Source organism: Narcine bancroftii, chromosome 3 (assembly GCF_036971445.1).
Source record: "Narcine bancroftii isolate sNarBan1 chromosome 3, sNarBan1.hap1, whole genome shotgun sequence".
In the NCBI taxonomy this organism is placed as follows: domain Eukaryota; kingdom Metazoa; phylum Chordata; class Chondrichthyes; order Torpediniformes; family Narcinidae; genus Narcine; species Narcine bancroftii.
Window position 1 is genome coordinate 44,510,154 of NC_091471.1, and position 22,218 is coordinate 44,532,371.

Here is a 22,218-nt window from a genome sequence, read left to right on the forward strand (position 1 = left end):
ACCACCTTGCAGTATGCCAGCCAAATCAGAACCACTCTGTGCACTGCACATGACCTTGAGATTCTTTAGCCTGCTTTCATTAATTACAAGCAAAGAAACATCAGATTTTACACTTCTATGTTTGATAAACTTGTCTTCACAATGTCTTAAGAGCCCATGCGTTTCACAAAATTAAAATTGGCAGAGCTCGTTTCCTCCAAAGGGTTACATTATTGATGCAGAAATGATTAATGATTATCACATATAGACTGACTTTTTATCATTTAAGTTCTAAATAAAAATACTGCTGCCATTAGAGGGAACTCCCAAGTACAAACTCAGAGCAATTTGTGGAATGAGATAGTGAAACATGAAGGTCTGCAGACGTTAGGATTGCAGTAAAAAGACAGGAAGGCTGGAGGAACTCTTGACAGCTCAGGCCGAAACATCAGTTATCTATCTTTACCGCCTAGGACACTCAAGACCTGCTGAGATTTTCCAGCATTTATTTTTACTGTGGAATGAGATGTCAGGGCGTTCTTCTTCATTTCTTGTGGTCACTCCAAGTTTTTGTAAGATAATAAACAATGACAATTCGGATAAACTCACAGGTTGATAAATGTACAAATAGGAAGGAAAGTCAATAGACATGGAAAGACAGAAGGACTTGAATCAAAAAATTGTGACCAAGGCAGGGGACCCATTCAGATTGCTCTCATTGCCCAGCCATTCACATACAGCCCTGAAGGTTACAGCTTTGAGTGTTTATTTACATTTCTGCCTCCACCATCATTTCAGTCATCAATTCTCAGTCTTCAATACTCTCCTCAATGGAAAGAAAGGGTTCCTCTCATTAAAATAATTTTATTCCTTCTTTATCAATCTGTCAGGAAAAAACACAATCCTTCTTATTCAACCTGTCAAGGCCTCTTTTTTTTAAGTTTCATTATTTTACATGTCAATATCTCTTTGTCTCTGCTAATAGTACAATAGTCAAACCTTGGCAACACTCTTGAATCTTCTTGCCAGCTTCTCTTGTGCTATTAACTCTTCTGTGCTGTGTCATGCAAAACTAGGAGCAGTAGTTGTGGCTAAAGCTTTACTTGATTTCCACAGAACATAGAATACTACAGCACAGAAAACAGGCTATTTGGTTCTTCTAGATTGTACCAAAAAAATTACCCCACTCGTCCCACATCTGCATCCATATAACTACCATGTAACTGTTTACGACGTGGAAACAGGCCATATCGGCCCTTCAAGTCCACGCCGGTTCACTTGAACAACTCCACTAGCTTCCCCCTCCTGCTCTCCGCCCATAACCCTCCAACCCCTCACATCCATGTACACAACCAACCTTCTCTTAAATGACAGAAGGGACCTTGCCGCAACTATCTCTTTTGGAAGATCATTCCATTCTGCTATCACTCTCTGAGTGAAAAAGCATCCTTTAATATTTCACCTAAAGTTTTGCCCCTTTACCCTTAACTTATGCCCTCTTGTTCCAATCTCCCCTGCCCTCAAGGGAAAGAGTCTATTTATGCCTACCATTTCATAACCCTACAGACCTCTCCCATCCACACATCTATCCAGTTTATTTTTAAAACTTAAGAGTGAGCCCACATTTACCACATCAAATGGCAGCTTGTTCCACACTCCCACCACTCTTGAGTGAAAAAGTTCCCCCTAATGCTCCCCCTAAATCTTTCTCCTTTCACCCTAAAGCCATGTCCTCTTGTATTTATCTCTCCTAATCTAAGTGGAAAGAGCCTACTCGTATTTACTCTGTTTTTCCCTCTCAATTTTGTAAACCACTATCAAATCTCCCCTCATTCTTCTAGGCTTCAAGGAAGAAAGCCTTAACCTGTTTAATCTTTTCCTGTTATTCAACTCCTGAAGTCCGGAAACATCCTAGTAAATCTTCTCTGCTCTCTTTCATTCTTACTGATATCATTCCTGTAGCTTGGCGATCAGAACTGCACACAATAGTCCAAATTTGGCCTCACCAATGTCTATGCAATCTCACCATAACACCTGTGTTCAATACTTTGATTTATGAAGGCCAAGATGACAAAAGTAAACTTCACAACCCTGTCCACCTGTGACACCACTTTCAGGGAATTATGTATCTGTATTCCCAGATCTCTTCATTCCTCAGTGCCCTACCATTTACTGTGTATGTCCTACCTTGATTTGTCCTTCCACAATGCAACACCTTACACTTGTCTGCATTAAATTCCATCTGCCATATTCTGGCCCATTTTTCCAATTTATCCAGATCCCTCTGCAAGATTTGAAAACCTTCCTCGCTTTCCACAATAACTCTAATCTTAAATGACATCAGCAAACTTGCTGATCCAGATCATTGATATAAACAACTATGGTCCTAGCACAGATACCTGAGGCAAACACTAACCACAGGGCTAAAAGAATTCATCCACTAGCACTCTCTGTCTTCTCCCACTCAGCCAATTTCAAATCCAGTTTACAACCTCTCCATGGATACCTGGTGTCTGAACCTTCTGAACTAACCTCCCATTTGGGACCTTGTCAAAGGCTTTACTTAAATCCAACATCTACAGGGTTTCCTTCATCAACTTTCTTGGTAACCTCGTTGAAAATCTCTAACATTCGTTAAACAAGACCTACCATGCACAAAGCCTTGCTGACTGTCCCTAATCAGCCCCTGGCTATCCAAATACTTGAATAACCAATCTCTTGGAACACCTTCCAATAATTTACCTATTACAGATGTCAGGCTCACTGACCTATAATTTCCTGGTTTACCTTTTGTGCCTTTCTAAACAACAGAACAACGTGAACCACCGTCCAATCCTCCGGCACCACACCCATAAGGATCCTTTAAATACAGTTCAACTCCAAAATCCTCAGTTATCCCATTTTTTAAAATTCAGATAATTGTGGACATAGGAATATAGGAAGTAGGAACAGGAGTAGGCCATAAATGGCCCATCGAGCCTGCTCCGCCATTCAATACGATCATGGCTGATCTAATTTATGACCTAACTCCACCTACCTGCCTTCTCCCCATATCCCCTAATTCCTCTATCATGTAAAAATTTATCTAATCAAATTTTAAATATGTTTAATAAAGCAGCCTCAACCACTTCCCTGGTTAGAGAATTCCAAACATTCACTACTCTCTGGGAAAAACTATTTTTCCTCATCTCTGTCCTAAATCTACTCCCCCGAATCCTCTTGTTTTAGTTTCCCTGTCCTCTCGTTTTAGAATTATATCTGAAACAAATCGGAAATTCTCATTTATCTGAAATTTCTTTTGGAGCCAAACTGATCGGGGACCTCAGGCTCCTGGGAGGAAACAGGACTCCTGGGCTCCCAGCATGAGTGGGGCCTCGGTAGGGAAGTGTTAGTGATCAGAAGTGGCCAGCATTTATTTGGTGAGAATTAAGCATTATTTTAATACTTTAAAAGCCTTCAGTTGTTTAAACACTGTTACAAGTGATATGCTGTTGCTACTGGGCTGTTTATTATAAAATGACCAGTTCTCTGAAAAAAATGTTTATCCGAAATAGGCCCAGTCCCGACTATTTCGGATAATTGGAGTTGTATTGTATTTGCATTGGGGCCCCTAAATTTCTGGTCATTTATTCTGTACTTAAATCGATAACGCCAAACATCCCATATGGCATCAACTACCTTCACAGATCTGTCGGCATTCAGTCCATAACCTGGTTGATTCTCTACTTGCTTACTTTGCTGAGATCTTGCTCATATTCATTATACCATATCGTACATGCTATACTCATTAAACCTCCTACTCAACATTCAATCAAGTCACTTGCATTAGAACATCCCTTAATTAATCAATGAACTTGTGCCTCTAAATGTGGAGAAGAAACACATGTATTGTGCAGACCAAATGGTCTTTCGGGCCTGCATAGTTTCTGCAATTGTATGAAAAAGACATTACGCAGAAGTTGGAAGTAAAACATGAAAGTCTGCAGACACAATGATTGAATTTTAAAAAAAATGCTGGAGAAACTCAGCCGGTCAAACAGTACATTTTACGCAGCAAAGATAAAGATCCATTACCTTGATGAAGACTTCAAGCCCTAAATGTGGGTTATGCACCTTTATCTTTGCAACAAAGTTCACTGTTTGACCAGCTGAGTTTCTCCAGCATTGTGTTTTTACTTCATGTACAAGTTAGCACAAAAAATGTTCATGAGTGAAGATCATAATCAAAACTGATGATCGTTTTCTTGACTTTGAAAGAACAAAACTATTTCCTGTGCAGTAACATTTAGAAATGCTGAGTTAACAGATTATTTGTCATCAGCATTGGTCTGTATGTTCAGGAGAGGTTTGTCCCACTGAAACAAAGAAATTGTGTAGGGTAAAGAAACAACAGTTGTCAAGCAGGGTGGAATGGTTAGCAAAGAGAAAGAAGGAAGCATAGACAAGGTTTAGGAAGTAAAAGTCAGGAATGCCTCATGAGAATTATCTTTGGCTTGGCTTCGCGGACGAAGATTTATGGAGGGGGTAAAAGTCCATGTCAGCTGCAGGCTCGTTTGTGGCTGACAGGCAGACAAGGTTGCAGCGGCTGCAGGGGAAAATTGGTGGGTTGGGGTTGGGTGTTGGGTTTTTCCTCCTTTGCCTTTTGTCAGTGAGGTGGGCTCTGCGGTCTTCTTCAAAGGAGGTTGCTGCCCGCCAAAATGAGAATTATAAGGCAGCCAGGAATGGACTTAATGGGGACTTAGGGGAGCTGGAAGGGAACATGAGAATGCATTGCCAAGTAGGATTAATGAAAGCTCTCAGGCATTCTACTCACATGTGAAGAACAGGAGGACAACAATAATAGAGTTAGGACCCCTCGGGGATGGGGGTGTGGGGGGGGGGGGAAGAAATAGTTGGAAATCATATGCCTGGAGATGTAGGAGGAAGGTGAGGTCCTTAATGAATGCTCTGTTTCAATGTTCATCAGGGAAAGAAACTCTAATGAATGTGAGGTCAATATCAAACAAGGAAATGTGCTGGGGCACATCAAGGTTAAGAAAGGGTTGGAGCTTCTTAAAAGCATTCGGAAAGTTAAGTCCCCAGGACTGGACAGGATGCACCCCATAATCACTAGAGCAAGGGAGGGAAAGGTTACTGGGGCATTTGCAATAATATTTCCATCCTCCCTGGCCACAGGAGTGATACAAGGGGATTGAAGAATAGAAAATGTCATTTCCTTGTTCACCGAAGATTGAAAGGAGAATCCCAAGATTACAGCCAAATCTTACGTCAATAGTGGGGAAAACTAACATAGAGGGTTAGTAGAAGAAGGATTGATGAGTAATTGGAAAAGCATAGTCTTCTTAGAGATAGTATTGCTTTTTGAAGGGCTGAATTACATTTTTGAAGGAGGAAATTGTTGAAGGCAGGGCAGTTGACATGGTGTTTATGCATTTTAGTAAAACATTTAACAAGATTCCCATGGTAGGATCATCCAGAACATCATAAGATCCATGGAACAGTGCCTGTGTTGATTTGAAACTGGTTTGTACACAGAAGGCAGTGGGCAATAGAAGACGGAGGTTGGTGACTAGAGGCATTGCGCAGAGATTTGCATTATACTCAAAACCAAGTCGTAAAGTGAACAATAATTTCCACGTTGTTGGTTAATAGGATGGAATCATCCAACTCAGACCAATAAGGCTGCCGATGCTGGAACCTGCAACAAACAAAAATATAAACGGCTGGAATAGAGAAGAAAAAAAAACTGTTGTAGGGACTGAGTGTGTCAGGCAGGGTTACAGCCCAAAACATCAGTGATCTCTTTCCCTTCACGGATGCTGTCTAACCTGCTAAAATCCTCCAACAGTTTTTCTTTTATCTCCAATAATGAATGCTTTGAGCAGTAGATCTTCTCCAGTGTGCAATACGTTTATCCAATGATTAGCAAAACTTTGCAGAACAGGATACGACTGGCTTCTAGCCCCAGTTTCCAGTCGGAAGATCTCACCACAATGCTATTGCAATTAGCTTCAGCTCTCATGAGTTAGGGAGTATCAATCAATGACTGCCAGTGTTTTTGGTTCCTATTGTTATCAAAAAATATAGGTGAAAAGAAGGGTTTGGCCATGTTCCTCATTGTCAGAAACCACACTCATGCTCATTGCCAAGACTCTCACACACAAATTATGCCCACTCGAGGAAATTAACAGACCTGGCACACATGAATTGTGAGTTAAGTGCCAAAGAAAATTTACAAATCCTAACAAAATCAAGTTAACTGAGGTGAAGCTAAATGCAAAGAAAGCTTTCAATTTAGTATCCTAACTCCAATATGTTTTGTTTCCTGCCCTACCCTTCAAGTGTTCCACTGTACAATTGATTCACACAGATGACTGTACATGGTTCATTTGGTTATTTTGTGCATGTTTAGTTTTTAAAATAAAGCACCATTATACTCGATGCACTTCCTAGATAACACATGAACATTAGAAAATGGACGCATGATAATTATCAACAGAGACTGACATTATATTTTCAAATTTCAATACTGTGTGCATTATACCCAAAGCCAAGCCATACTACATTTGCTCTCAAGCGTGGGAGCAGTAGAACGTCTGAAGTTTTAGTGAAGCACACATCATACATATCTGCACATCTGCTTTAAAAAGAAATCAATAACATCACAGCTCAGCACCTTAGTCATACTTTTTAAAACTATATATAGGAGCAAAATCCTTCAAGGTTACTTTTGAGGGTTTTTTTTATCCACATTACAAATTATGAAGAAGGTTCCGCACCTTCATTCTCTATCAAGAAAAAAAAATGCAGCCTGTGGTTTTCATGAGGTACAACCATCCAGATTATGTTGAGGGGGAGAAGCTCTGGAATCACTCTGAAATGGGAAGGAAAGTAAAGATGGAGAAGGAAGTAGATTGTACATATTAAAACAACTGTGTATAGATGTGGACAGGACAAACCCTTCTAATCCCTTTATTCATCATTTCTTCTAAAGCGGTTCTGCTCTTTATCTTTTAGTCTTGGCTTTGATTTCCCCAAAAGATTTGCAAATTCATTTATAATCTTCATTTTCACTGCATCAATAACCTTTGAGGTAAATAACACAAAAAAAATAGCTGGAAAATGCTTCACATTAGCAATGTTATAATTTTCACACAAACACACTGCTCTGGGACATACCTATGAGTCGAGAATTCATGAACGAGGACATCGAAAGGTTGTCATGTGATCCAAGTTCCCTATTGGTCACTTGTTCATAATGCACTCCATCAGCATAGTTCTATAAGACATTGAAACACACAGCATGACTTGACATTATAGCAACTGTTTTGTAACCAAAAGATTTAAATATAAAAGTGCGCACCAACATCCACACAAATTACAATAATTAATGCAGGTGTGTGGAAGCACACAGCTAAGTGCTATCACAATCCCTTTCACACTTGCAAGGGATCCCAGGAATTAACTGCCAATCAGCCTTTAAAGTGTCCAGTGTGAAAGTTCAATGCCAACGTCAGATGGCATCATCTCACATCAGTGATTGACAGCCTCGATCCCTAGTACAATCCCCGGTTTCTGTAGACGCTGGCTCTCCAATCATTCAAGTGTGAAATGGGGAATTGCATTGTGGGATTGAAATGACCCAAGTTTTTGCTAGAGTGCAGGAACGTGAAGGAAGATTAAAATGAAGGTATAAACTTTGCCAAGGGAAAGTCACAGAAGCGGGAGAGGAAATAAATAGCAATAGCGGACAATTTTTAAACAGCGTGGGAAAGTTGGTGGCACTATAGCACAAAATGTATAAAGACTGTGGGGAAAAGCTACCAACTTTCCCACGCTGTATAAATTGTGCACTATATCGCTTCCAACTTTCCCACCCTCCTTAAAAATTGTCTGTTATTGCTATTTATTGCTAGCACCTCCCCACAGACCCTTATAAAGGTTTATGTAGGTCAGAACAACAGGGCCTGAAGGGTTTATACTGTGCTGTACGTAAAGCTCAATTATTTTATAATTGGGCATGATGAATTATGTTCAAATATAAGAAAATATAATACATTGATGAGGATTTAGGGCAGAACCACCATAGCTCAATGCGTCATGATGTCCCCAGTAGAAGGTAGAACAGTCCTAACCCCATTGTTGTAAGTGTGAAAGTGGTTAGTGTCCCAGTTAGGAGTGGTCAAGTGCAGCCCCTTTCACATTTGCATCCCACTAAATTGGCTGGTCAGTGTCCCCGGGATAGGAATGGGAGTTTGGCTTTTCACACTTGACCACTCCTAACTGGAGCTCTGAACGCTTTCACACTTGCAAGGAGTATGAGCTCTTATGGGTAGGTTGTGCCGACCTACATATACCTTTACAAGGGACCGTGAGAAAATGCTAGCCAAAAAACAGCAAGAGCAGACAATTTTGAACCAGAATTGGAAAGTTGGTAGCGCTATAGTGCACAATTTATCAAGCGTGGGAAAGTTTGTAGCACTAGCACGTACAATCATTTTAATCTTTTCTTCCCTCACGTTCCAGCACTCATGCAAAAGGGTGGGACAATGCAATTACCTGTTTCACACTTGCCTGATTGAACATTGGCATCTGCAGATGCCTGGATTGCACTAGGGGTCAAGGCCGTCAATCCCTGGCGTGAGATGACGTCATCTGACGCCAACGGTGAGCTGATTTTGCTTTCACATTTAGCACTTTAAAGTTTAATTGGCAGTTAATTCCTGGGATCACTTGCAAATGTGAAAGGGGCTTGTGAAAAGCCAAACCCCATTCCTATCCCAGGTCACTGAATGGCCAATTTAGTAGGATGCAAGTGTGAAAGGGGCTAGTGATAAACAAAGGATCAATTCTCCTCCCTACCCAAATTTGCAGAAACAATAATATTTAGCTTGTTGCACTTTGCATCACAAGAATGCTGTGTAGTACTTAATAATACCATGTTCATTTGGTATCAAAATACTTGATGGGGAGAGCATTTGGTGCCTTTCCAACAAAAATAGGAGCAAAAGTAATAAAATAGTTGCAAGGTAAGTAATGACACTTTCCACTTGTTGATCTGCACAGACCATCTGGAGCAGAGCAAATAGTTTGCATCCAGATGTAGAAGTTTTAATTTGCAATTTTAAACAACTGTGAATGCACAGATTACTCGATCAGCAATCTTTCTCTGCCAATTTTTCCCCACATCCCAAAATAAAAACCTACAGACCTTTGGCTGAAATGTGGTTTCACATGGGCTGCTTAAGTTTAACCACTTTCTCATCATTAGTAAATTACAACATCTTCATGATTTAGCCACATTGAGCATCACATAAGCCCCTTTCACACTTGCAAGTGATCCCAGAAATTAACCACCAATCTGCCTTTAAAGTGTCTAGTGCAAAAGCAGAATCAGCTCAATGCCAACGTCAGATGATGTCATCTCATACTGGGGTTTGACAGCCTTGATCCCTAGTACAATTCCCAGTGTCTACTGACGCGAGCATTGCAATTATTCAAATGTGAAATGGAAAATTGCATTGTGGGATTGAAATGACAAAGTGCAGGAGCGTGAAGGAAGAAAAGATTGAAATGAAGGTCTAAACTTTGCCAAGGGAAGTCGCAGCAGGAGACAGAGAGAGAGGAAATAAATAGCAATAGCGGACAATTTTAAACAGCGTGGGAAAGTTGGTAGCGCTACAGAGCACAATTTATAAAGACCATAGGAAAAAGCAAGGCAGACCTCACCTCCCAGAATGCTGTGCAGTAGTGAAACCCCTCCATAAATGCTCCGTTGCTGCAGCCGGTCATACAACCCTTTCTTTGCCGCATGGAATTCTGGGAGGGCAGGTCCGCCATCACTTTTTCCCCACGGTATTTATAAATTGTACACGATAGTATTACCAGCTTTCCCACTCTGTATACATTGTACATGATAATGCTACCAACTTGTCCACGCTATACAAATTGTGCACTATAGCGCTACCAACCTTCCCACCCTGTTCAAAAATTGTCCACTATTGGAATTTATTGCTAGCACTTTCCCGCAGTCTTTTATAAAGGTTTATATAGGTCGGCACAATAACAGGGGTTGAAGGGCTCATACTGTGCTGTATATAAAACTTAATTATGTTATAATTAGGCCTGATTAATTTTGTTCAAATACAAGATCATAATACATTGATCAGGATTTAGGGCAGGTCCATCATTGCTTGATGCATCATGTCACGGGTAGAAGGTAGAAGAGTCGTAAACCAGGGGATGGCTCCTTGCAAGTGTGAAAAGCCACACCCAAATTCCTATCCCGCGACACTGAACAGCCAATTTAGTGGGATGCAAGTGTGAAAGGGGCTATAAATATAATCCTTCCATAGCTAATGCATATACCGCTGGGGTCATCAACCAACAATCAGGAAAGGGAATACATGGCAGATTTCCTTCCCTTAGTTCTGGAGTTCAAGGGTCAATTATTTCTGCATGACATGGTACTTTAAAACACTGGATGCAGAGTTAAGCAAACACATTCCAAATCACAATGCTGAACCTCAAAAAAAAATGAACTTAAGGGTAAGACAGTGGACTATTCAAAGTTTCAGGGAACTACAACATTTCATAGACCAGAGTCCAGAAAGTTTAACTCAGAGAGAGGAAGCAGTAAAGAAACGAACGATGGAATGGAAATCTCCAAGAGGAGAGGGAAAGCAACACAGATCAATTGTTTACAGCTCATTTCCTAAAAGTGAAATAAACACATGAAGCAAAGTTGATGATTTTTGTTTTATAATTAATGGCACCAACCAAAAACCCAAGGAGGGTAGAATGCTGGATGAAGAGAAGCGACCATTCAAACTTTCCAGCTGCATTGATCCTGACAATGGGAAGGAGGGGGCACAGAAGGGCATCTTGATCCTGATAATGGGAAGGAGAGGGCACAGAGGGACATCTTGATCCTGACAATGGGAAGGAGGGGGCACAGAGGGCATCTTGATCCTGACAATGGGAAGGAGGGGGCACAGAAGGGCATCTTAACAGATTCAAATACTTGGAATTCTAGTCATTAAAGAACATTAGAACAGGAGTGGTGCATTCAGCTCCTAAAAAAAAAACATTTTGAAACTTCAATTCAAGTTTATTTTCACATGTACTGAGGTACAGTAATAAAGTTTATATTGCGAGCTGTCCAGTTAATCTGTACAGGTCAGAGTACCCCGTATCCAAAATGCATGGGACCAGAAATTTTTTTCAGATTTTGGATTAATGTGTTGAGGGTAACACTCAAACATGGCATTTTAAGTGGGGAAGAATTTCAGATTGTGCATTTAAATACAGTTTTGTACTTACCTGGATTCAGAACCATTTTGGCTATTTCGTCATCGGTCATTTTCAACAATATCTTTGTACCACAGAGCAGAGAATAAGTAAAGCACACAGTGAGTAATGCATGTGGGTATGGCAGTAACAATGGTTGGTGACAAACTGGCGCCAACAGAGCGCCAGAGCCTCACATGGGCAGGTGAGGTCAGGTGTGGAATTTTCCACTTGTGGCATCATGTCGGCACTCAATAAGTTCTAGATTTTGGAACATTTTGGATAAGGGGTACTGGCCTGTTTGTTCTTAGTACAGAAGTAAGAACACAAAGTTAGAGAGAGATCTGTTCATATAAAGCAACGGCAATATTATTTTCCTAGTGCAAGGCTCATTCAGAACTCTGATAATGGCAGGAAAAACTTCTCTCAAATCTGGTGGTGATATTCTCACACTCATGAATTTCTTCCTCACCAGAGAAGGGCAAGTGAAGTGTATGGCTTTGTTGGAGTCAATTAAATTGTATTAGATCTACAAATATCCACCTTTGCTCCACATACTCAAATAGCTTCAAAACTGCAATGGATCTAGGCTTAACGGCATTGTTCTTGGAGAGGGAGGAGAGAACAGGAAATGTTTCCAGACTGCAATTGACCATTGGGTGCTGGTGCTTACTGTCATCACCTGTGAACTGTCAAGTTCTAATTTTATGATTTGTCATTCTGAATTTTTCTTCAATATTTACACTGTCAAATAATTATAAACAAATTCACTGGAGGACCAACATTTAGCTTTCTAGACACAAGGGGATGCAACCTACACATGGTCAGCGCAGCGCTTTGCCTTTACAGCACCAATGATCGGGACTGGGGTTCGAATCCTGTACTCTCTGTAAGGAGTTTGTACCTCCTCCCCGTGTCTGCATGGGTTTTCCCCGGGAGCTCCAGTTTCCTCCCACTGTTCAAAACATACCAAGGGTGTAAGTTAATTGGGCAGCACAGACATGTGGGCCAAAATGGCCGGTTACTGTGCTGTACATCTAAATTCAATTAAAATATGATGCAACTTGTCCTCAAATCCTCTCTTAGAAGAAAGCTAAAAGATGGAAAATATTCTCCCTCCCCACCAGACGTCGATCATAACCAGTGTCTCACCTCCACATCCACATGATTCCACTCACCCAAAAAAATTATTATTATATATTTAGGTCAATTGCAATTTTAAATTCAGCAATGTTTTTTTTCCCATAAAACCATCAAAGAATGTGGATTAAAAACTGGGTTAAAGTGTGTTTAGCCTCTATATCATTTGATGAATTTGCCACCATTCTCTCCAGGCCAATCGCACTTCTAAATTCAATAATCAGGACGTATAGCTCTGGAGATAACGCTCAGGCCACAATCCAACTAAAGCTTTATGATCATCATGGGATCTTATTTCCTTTCGTTTTCCAACAAACTTGAAATATAGGCTAATATCAGCATTTTACTTTATACCCATGAATTAGCAATTGGGATATGCACACACACACACACCAAATTTTTTGATCCTCCGCACCATTCAATAATTTGCCAGTAGGAAAATATTTTGTGCCAAACGTCACTCTGCTTTCGGCTCACACCCTGCCTGTTCTTCATTTTAAATAACTTTTTAAATAATTAATGGAATCAGTTTACGCCATTTTTTTCCCCCAAGCAGAGCATCACAGTTACTGGCAACCAAATAAAAACAATTATTTTTCCAACTGATTATAATCCTATCACCTCCCGTTAGTCACCTAACTTCCATTAAGAATAGTTTTTCCAACACTTACTTCAAGAATAAATAAAAAAATCTCAATATCTGGAAAATATCAATTGGAGCATCAGTTAACCTCCTTTAATCCTAAGAGAACATTCTGAACATTTCCAAGCTCTCCTCATCCTCCTTTAGAACAACATGGTAAACTACATGATGTAAAAAGAGATCTTTAAATTTGTCCTCAACATACTGAGACACATGATTTTTTTATAAAGTTGTGGCATGATCTTTGCCTTCGAGGCCTGCTCGGTGTTAAATCTGCATTATTAACCATCTTCTCAACCTGCCACGGTAACTTTAACCACTTTCTATACCCCATTCTGATCTAAAATTTTCCAAATTGTGTCATTTACTACCTTTCTATTTGCAGATGGCATGAGTCCATAGATCTCACCATTAAATTCTAGCTGCTGTGCCTCTGCCCATTTTACTGGGTGATCCATATCATAACCTTCATCACTTGTTACTTTGGCAGGTTTTAAATTGTCTTCAAACTTTATTTCTAAGTCTATATCATTTGTAAAAGGAGTAATGGACCCACAATGTAAAATGAATCCTTCAGTTTTATATTTATTGTCACATTACACCTGTTACAATGAAAATGACTCTTCCATATGCAGTCTAGCAAGTCAACTCCAACATTCATACAACCAGACAAGGAGAGCCCAGTAACACAACACTGGGTTACATTGAGAAAGATTAATTACAACATGGCAAAAGTAGTACGAAAGTAATGTTGGAGAGTTTGTTCAGTAATTTGATGGCTGCAGGGAAGAACCTGTCTTTATGCCTGTTGGTGTGTAATTTCACACTCTTGGTCCTTCTCCCTGATGGCAGGAGAAAGAATGGATAGTGTAGGACAGACAGCATGTTGTCCGTCTTACTTCAGCAGAAGGAGGTGCAGATGGAATCAATGGAGGAGAGGGGGCTTTGCATGATGTTCTGAGCTGCATTTGCCATTTTCTGCAGTTTCTTCCAATTTTGGGCAGAAAATACCATGCTATGAATACTTTGCATGGTGCACCTGCAGAAGTTGGGAGACATGCTGAACTTTGTCAGATTTCTTTTGCTTTCTATCAATAAGCTAATTTCATAACTATTGCACCTCTAATTCCATGGGTTTCCATCCTTTTACCAAGATAGGCAGCACGGTTAGTGTAGTTGTTAGTGCAACGCTGCTACAGCTTCAGCAACCCTGGTTCTAATCCTGTGTTGTGTCAGGAATTTGTACATTCTCCCGTTATCTGTGTGGGCCTCCTCCAGGTGCTCTGGTTTCCTCCCACTCTTCAAAATGTACTGGAGTTCTAGGTCAACTGGGTGTAATTGGGCAGCACGCACTCATGGGCTAAAAAGGCCCATTACCGTATTCTATGTCTAAATTTAAATTCCACTGTGGCACTTGGTAGTGTTTTTCTCAGCAATGAAATATTACCATCACAACTGGGAAAAATTCTAACAAAAGGTCATCAACCAAAAAACTTATTTCAGTTTCCACTCTCACAAATCCTCTAGACATTAGATACAGAATGTCTGATCAGCAGGGCCAATGTCAAAATAGTTCAGGGAAGTTGTACTTTCAGGATGTTTTTAAAAATGCAGCATATGGGAGAGAAGTTGGAGGGAGCAAAAATATTTTTTTTGGGAGATACAAGGATTACTGTACAGGGACAGGAATAAAGGATGACCGGCCATTTTATTGTAACTGGATAAATAGAAATTTAAATTTAAATGGAACTATCAACACAGAGAGGAGGATGCCATAGCTGACTAAGTCAAAGCTCGAAGACAGGCTAAGGAGAATAGACACCTATTGGAATTAACCACATTTCAATTATTTTCCTTTACAGCTTTTTCCCATCCACATCCCTAAACTGGTGGCCACACAGGTCATTTCAATTTTTTGTTTGTTTTTGTCTTTTGCGAAAGTCCGAATCATATCCGACTATTTTTTTTTAATGTTGGGAAGTCTGAACTCGCCACATCAAATTCTCCCCAAGACAACAGCCAAGGCAAAATATTTTATTACTGGCAAATGCAGCTAAATCCTCAGACTACTTACAACCTTAATAAAAATATTGCAGATGCTGGAAATCTGGAAACAAAACAGAAAGTGATGGAAATATTCAACAAGTATAATAGCATCTGAAAAGTGGTTCCTTTTAGGTTCATGCCTTTTCATTGAAGCTTTCCTCAGATTTGGTTTAACAAAAGTTTGAATAAAAACTGGGGGAAGGCATGCTATAAAGTGAATACATGGTTTATTCATTCAATGGATTTTTTTTTATTTTAAAAAGGGAGGCTGGAAACCAGAATTTAAAAAGTAATGAAATGCTTACAAAATTGGCTCATAGACAGGAAGCAACAGAGTCTAGTGGGTGGGTGTTTAAATACTTTAATATTTGTCAGAAAGAAGAATGTCAAATTTTTTGGCAATGAAGTGGAAGAAGGTTCAATTCTGAGGTCATTTATGTTCACTGAATATCAATTGTTTGAAACCAAGATTAGAGAAAGTCTTGCCAAAATTTGGTCATTAGACCAAAGTCATGCAAGCATTAAAGACCATTTGAGAGCTTTGTTTTCCCATCTGGAGAGCAATGGTGCTTTGGAACTCACTGTTTGAAAGGCGGAAAACTGAATCCTATTGAGTGAAGTGAATAGTTGGCTGTAATCCTATTAACCCTATTAAGTAAGCCCACTAATCGTACCACCATAATATTCAATCCTCTGCCCACCTATTGACAAAATTCTTGATGGTATCTTGTCCACCACTAGATTTGACAATTCTACTTGTCAACTGTTCATCTTTCAATCCTCACCCAAATCGTTCATCCCATATCATCAGCCTGCAAAATACAATTTTTCCCCCGATGCTAATGCTTGGTAACAAGTTAAATTACACAAAATCTTTAAAGTTTCGTATCAATGTTGCATATCATTCATTTCCTGTATCCCATCAAGCACACCCAGAACCATGTTCATCCAATACTAGTTTCCTATGCATCTCCCACCACCTTCAATCTTAATTAATGGCCACACTTCAACCTTCTCAGCATTCCATCTCTACGATATCCTTAAATTATTTGACTTTACAGCTCATCGTTTGGCTCAGCTGCATTACACGGGTATCCTGTAATGAAACCAAAAATGCAAGTGGGGGGAAAGGAGTAAAGGTTCCATTATTGTCACGTAGTATTACATTTTGGGTGCAACATCAATGAAATTCATTAACTTTAGTCTACTGTAAGGCAGGCAGAGTTGCCACTTTGTCCAGTGCCTCTCAAAGAAACCACTGCTCTTGGTGTTCCCAGGTGACCCAGACCTGAGCCTGCTTAGCTTCCAAGATCAGACCACTTTAGATCACCAGGTGAGGCAGAGTAACAGGGACAGGAAAAAGAGAAAAAAAATGTGAATTTTTCCCAATTATGCTGAAGTACTCAAGATGTGAAGCCCTATGTATTTGCTGAGATGCAAGAGAGATGGTAACCACACATCAGGGGGAACTTCCAGTGGAATGCAAAACACCTAGCAAAATGTTTCTTTCCAACCAGAGATTCAAGAAAGTATTCCGAGTTGCCACTCCAGCATGAAACGCAAGTGCCAACATTGACATCCAAAGACAACAACTAATCTCACGTAGAATTGTACTACTTGGTGTAAAAGAAAAAAAATCAATTTATCTAACTTGTGGTTTATTGGCAATAATTTTGAATACTGAAAAGCAACTGGGGCAACTAAATACTAAATTTGTAAGAAGATTATCAACAAATGTACAATACTTCCAATTGTTTTGAAGTTTGACTTTCACCTGAATTCCCCGGAATAAATTAGCTCAGGAATATCAAGAAATACTAAACAAATTGATAGGGTGTTGAAACAATATGCTGCTTCTTACCCTGGAAGGGCTGGGTTGGCCCCCGGTTCCCCAAGATCCCGAGCTTGTTCGGTCTTCCAGACCTAAATACAAGATAAAGAAATGTCCACATTAGCTTCTTGGGTTCAGCTGAGCAGTATGATATCTAGATAGCACATTCCCAACAACCACTGATATATTTTATAGTTCAGGCCAACAATTAGTGGAAAAGCATTTATAAATCGACGATTCTGTGATACTTGCTCCACACTTCAGTGTAGACGCTCCTCAATCCAAATCTTTTGCAGTTTAGAAATTAACAAGAATTGAATTTTAAGACTTTTTTTTTAATGTGTTCCAAAACAAACCATCAAAATTGAATTTCGCAAAACCATGCTACAAATGTCACACTTTATCCAGTGCTTGCCTTGTCTGATAATCTAGGACCACGTTAGGAGCACTGCAGATGGCTTAGTGGCCCAACACTGCAGACACATTAGAAAAGCGTACATCAGTTTTAGATAACAACAGAGTTAGAATATGGGGTTTTTTTGAAGATGAAAGGCAAGTTGAGAATTTATTTTCATCTTGAGGACAGTAGAAGTTTGAAACCTGCTGCCAGAAAGGGTCATAGATTAGAAAATCTCACATTTCTTATGGTACAGCAACTGAAATCAAAAAATCTACAGAAATTGTTGGCAAACACACCTGGCCAAATGGCCTTCTGTACCATAAATTTATATGGTTACAAGTTTAAAAGGTTCAATCTCATTTCATGATATATCCTTTTGTTCAGTACCAGTCAATCCTGAAAGCTACCAAGAGATGAAGGAGGACAATGCATGCCAATATAACAAGAAACAGGCAGATAATCAAAAAGTACACAACAGAATGTTTGTAATAAATTCATATAATGGACCATCCATTGGACTCATACTAGAAACACATTGTGAGGCAGATTTCAACGAACTGTAGGAATGGAGAAAAAGAATGACAAAAAATATTAATAAAAAATTGGAGCATCATTGAACAAAAAAATTGATATGCAACAGATAAAAATGATCCTCCCCTCCAACATGATGAATTGACCACACAGAAATTTCCAAAGACCATAAGACACAGGACCAGAGGTAAATGATTCAACATCACTATTCAATCATGAGCTGATCCATTCTCCCACTAAGCCCCACTCCCCAGCCTTCTCCCCATAACCTTTGAAGCCCTGTTTCATCAAAAACCTATTAATCTCTGCCTTATATACACCCAATGACTTGGCATTCACAACCGCCTGTTGCAACAAATTCTACAGATTCACAACCCTCTGGCTAAAGAAATTCCTTTCCATCTCTGTTGTGAGAGGACACTCTTCAATGACGAAGTTGTGTCCTCTTGTCCAAGGCTTTCCCACCATGGAAAAAAACAACCTTTCTACATCTACTCTGTCCATGCCTTTCAACATTCAAAATGTTTCAATGACATTTCCCCCCCCCCCCATCTCATAAATTCCACTGAGTACACAAAAAGAGGAGCCAAACATTCCTCATATGATAACCCATTCATTCCGAAAATTGTCCTTGTGAACTCCTCTGAACCCTCTCCAAGTCAGCACATCTTTTCTTAAATGAGTCCAGAACTTTTCACAATGCTCCAAATGTGGTCTCACCAGTGCCTTATAAAGCCTCAACATTACCTCCCTGGTCTTATACTCCATTCTTCTTGAAATGAATGTCAGCATTTCATTTACCTTATTCATCACCAACTCAAATTGCAGGTTTACCTTCAGATATCCTGCACAAGGACTCCCAGGTCCCTTTGCATCTGGGTATTTTCAATTTTCTTTCACCATTTAGAATATAGCCTACCTGTTTATTTCTTCTACCTATGTGCATGACCATACACTTTCTAACAGTCTATTTCATTTGCCACTTCTCTGATCACAAAACCAAATCTGGTAAAGTAGCTGACGGCAAAGTTTACTTCCAGAGGAGCTCAATGCCTTTTGCACCCAATTTGACAACAGTAACCCTCTGCACCTCCACGTCCCCTGATGATCCCATCCTGTCTGTATCCGAGGATGGCAAGTGTGCTGCCTTCAAGAGAATGAATCTAAGGAAAGCATCCAGCCCGGATGGAGTACCTGGCTGAGAATTAAAAATTTGTGCTGAGCAACTTAACAAGGTATTCAGAATATCTTCAATATCTTACTTCAGCAGGGTGTGGCACCCACCAGTTTCAAACAGGTGTCAATCAAACCAGTGCCCAAGAAGACTTGCCTTAATGATGTAAGTACTACTCGTAGTGATGAAGTGTTTTGAAAGACTGATGATGAAACATAGCAGCTCCTGTCTGAGCAGGGGCACAGATACATTCCAGTTCGCCTATTATAGTAGCAGGTCTACGGCAGATGTCATCTCACTGGCTCTACATAAAGCTCTGGAGCACCAGGACAACAAAGATGCATGCTTCATCCTCTCAAAACTGATCAGCAAACTCCAAGATTAGGGAGTTAACACCCCAGTGATCCTCACATCCACATCACAATCAGTGAAGATTGGTAAGAACTTCTCTTGAACTGGTGAATACATCTTCTATATGTGCCCAACATTCATTAATCCAATTCAAAGTGGTGCATCATGTTCACATGCCCAGAGATAAACTGGTTTGTATCTTTTCTAATATTAACCATACTTGTGACAGATGCAAATCTGACATTGCTATATTGACACATATGTTTTGGTTTTGTTCATGCTTAGAAATCTATTGGAAAGAAAATTTTAATACCTTTTCAACTGTATTTCAGGTGGAGTTACGACCCAATCCAATAACTGCTCATTTTGGGTTTATTGAACAAGACATAGGGAGTTTTTCTGTATCTGCGTCTTCTCCACATTGTTGGCTAAAAGAGCCATCCTTGTCAAATGGAAAGACTCTAGACCGCCAAGCGTTTCAATAATTTTCCCACATTATGTCCTATTTAAGTTTAGAAAAAAATTAGATATTGTGTGAAATTTGAAAATACATGGCAACCTTTAATGTCTCATTTTCATTTGATGTAAATGTTTTTAATGTGATTCGATGTTCCGGATGAGATAAAGTCCTACCTTTGTTTTTTAATTCACGATATCAACCAAAAGCTACAAAGTATATGTAACCCTGAGAATAAGCTGCTCAGATGTGTTTTTTTTCCCCCAAAGTTTTTTTTTAATATATCTCTTTTCTGTCTTCACCAGGTGCAATGGGGGGATTGGGGTGGGGTGGGGAGAGGGAGACACCAAGTTTATATTGTTTAAACTTTTATCATGATAATATATGCATATATGATATTGTATTTTCAGTTTTTTTTCCCTTAGTACTGTAATTATTATAAACACCAATAAAAAGATAAAGAACCTCCTGCACAATCTCCATCAGTACTGTGTTCTTAGCTCCCTGCTCTACACCTATGACTGTGAGACTCGGTACAACAATAACACCATCTACAAATTTGCCGACAATACCATGGTCGTGGGTTTTTATAAAGGAAGGGGGATGAGTTGTCCTAAGGGTTGGAGATTGAAAACTTGCTGTGCAATGCACCAACAACAACCTTGCACTCAATGTCACCAAAACTAAAGGGCTGATTGCTGACTTCAGAAAAGGAAAGCCAGAGGTATACAATCCAGTAATCGTTGGGGGATCAGAGGTGGAGAGGGTGAGCACAATTATGTTCTTGGGAGTCACCATCTCAGAGGATCTTTCCTGGACCCAACACACCAATGGCACCGTGAGGAAAGCACAACAGCACCTCTATTTCTTCAGGAGTTTGTGGAGACATCAGAAACCCTGGCAAATTTCTACAGAGGTGTGGTAGAATGTGTGTTGACCAGCTACATAACAATCTGATATGGAAACACCAATATCTCTGAGTGTAAAGTCCTCCATAAGGAAGTGTACACAGCCCAGGACATCACAGGCAAAAGCATCCCCACTATTGGGTACATCTACAGGGTACACTGCCGTCGGAGAGCAGCAGCAATCATCAAAGACCCTCACCACCCCCTCCCCCCACCCAGCACATGCTCTGTTCTCGCTACTACCATCAGGAAAGAGGTATAGGTGCCACAAGACTCACACCACCAGGTTCAGGAACAGCTGAGTCTGCAAGAAAAAGAAATCTCAGGGTTTTATGTGATGACATGTATGGACTCTGACAATAAATCTAATTTTCTTCATCCAAGTCTTTCTACAGCCTCCTTGTTTCCTCAACACTATCTGCTCCTCCACTTACCTTCCTATCATCTGAAAACTTGGCCACAGAGCCACCCATTCCATAATCTAAATCATTAATATACAACATAAAAAGAAGCTGCCCTAACACTGACCCCCATGGAACACCACTAGTAACTAGCCAGAATATGATCTTTATATTCCAATTCTGTCAATCAGACAATGCTCTACCCATGCTAGTTTGTTTCCTGTTATAGCAAAGGCTCTTATCTTGTTCTGTAGCCTCATATGCAGCACCGTATCAAAGGCCTTCTCAAAATCCAAATATACAACGTCCACTGCCTCTCCTTTAACTATCCTGCATGTCACTTCAAATAATTTCATAAGGTTTGTCAAGCAAGATTTTACCATAAGGAAACCATGCTGGCATAGGCCTCTCTCATCATGTGCCTCCAAGTACACAGTACCCTCATCCTTGACAATCGACTCTTAACATCTTTCCAACCTCTGATGACAGGGCAACCGGTCTATAATTTCCTTTCTGTGCCTCCCTCCCTTCTTGAATAGTTGGGTGACACTGGTGATTTTCCAGGCCTCCAGGACCATGCTAGAATCTATGAATTCCTGAAAGATCATTTCCAATTCCTCAATAATCTCTACCGCTACTTCTTTCAGAACCCAAGGATGCATGTCCATCTGGTCTGGGAGACTTATCAAGCCTTAGACCATTCAGCTTTCTGAGAACCTTCATCCATGTAATATTAACTGTACTTACTTCCCTTCCCTGATACCCTTCAACATCCAGCAGACTGCTAGTGGCCTCCATAGAGAAGACTGATGTAAAATATTAATTTAGTTTCTTTGCAATCTCCTTGTCACCCACTATTATTTCTCTCGCATCATTTTCTGGTGGTCCGATATCTACTCTCTCCCCTCTTTTCCTCTACTCAAAGAAGCTTTTTGATTCCTCTCATATTATTTGCAAGCCTACTTTCATACTTCAAAGGTTTTTAGTTGCCTTCTGCAAGTTTCTAAAAAAAACTTTAATACTCTATCTTCCCATTAATTTTTGCTTCCTTACAATGCCCTCTCTTTT

General features: G+C 40.0%; 1 protein-coding gene and 1 long non-coding RNA gene across 7 annotated transcripts in view; both read right to left on the reverse strand.

Moving 5' to 3' along the window:
• The window catches only part of LOC138757126 (transcription factor 4-like), a 664,743-nt gene that overhangs the window by 469,355 nt on the left and 173,170 nt on the right, over positions 1 to 22,218 (reverse strand). For all 6 annotated transcript variants that reach the window (XR_011353352.1, XM_069923937.1, XM_069923938.1 and 3 more), the window contains 2 exons: positions 16,959 to 17,020; positions 7,159 to 7,258 (listed from right to left, as the gene is read on the reverse strand). Coding sequence is in view for 5 of the 6 variants with exons in the window: in XM_069923937.1 (XP_069780038.1) it covers positions 7,159 to 7,258; positions 16,959 to 17,020 (162 nt within the window). In the remaining variant the exon portion in view is untranslated. The remainder of the gene's footprint in view (positions 1 to 7,158; positions 7,259 to 16,958; positions 17,021 to 22,218) is intronic.
• LOC138757129 (uncharacterized) lies at positions 6,466 to 7,062 on the reverse strand. Its single transcript, XR_011353354.1, has 2 exons — positions 6,939 to 7,062; positions 6,466 to 6,853 (listed from the first exon to the last, which is right to left on the reverse strand). It is a non-coding gene; the product is annotated as an uncharacterized lncRNA (long non-coding RNA).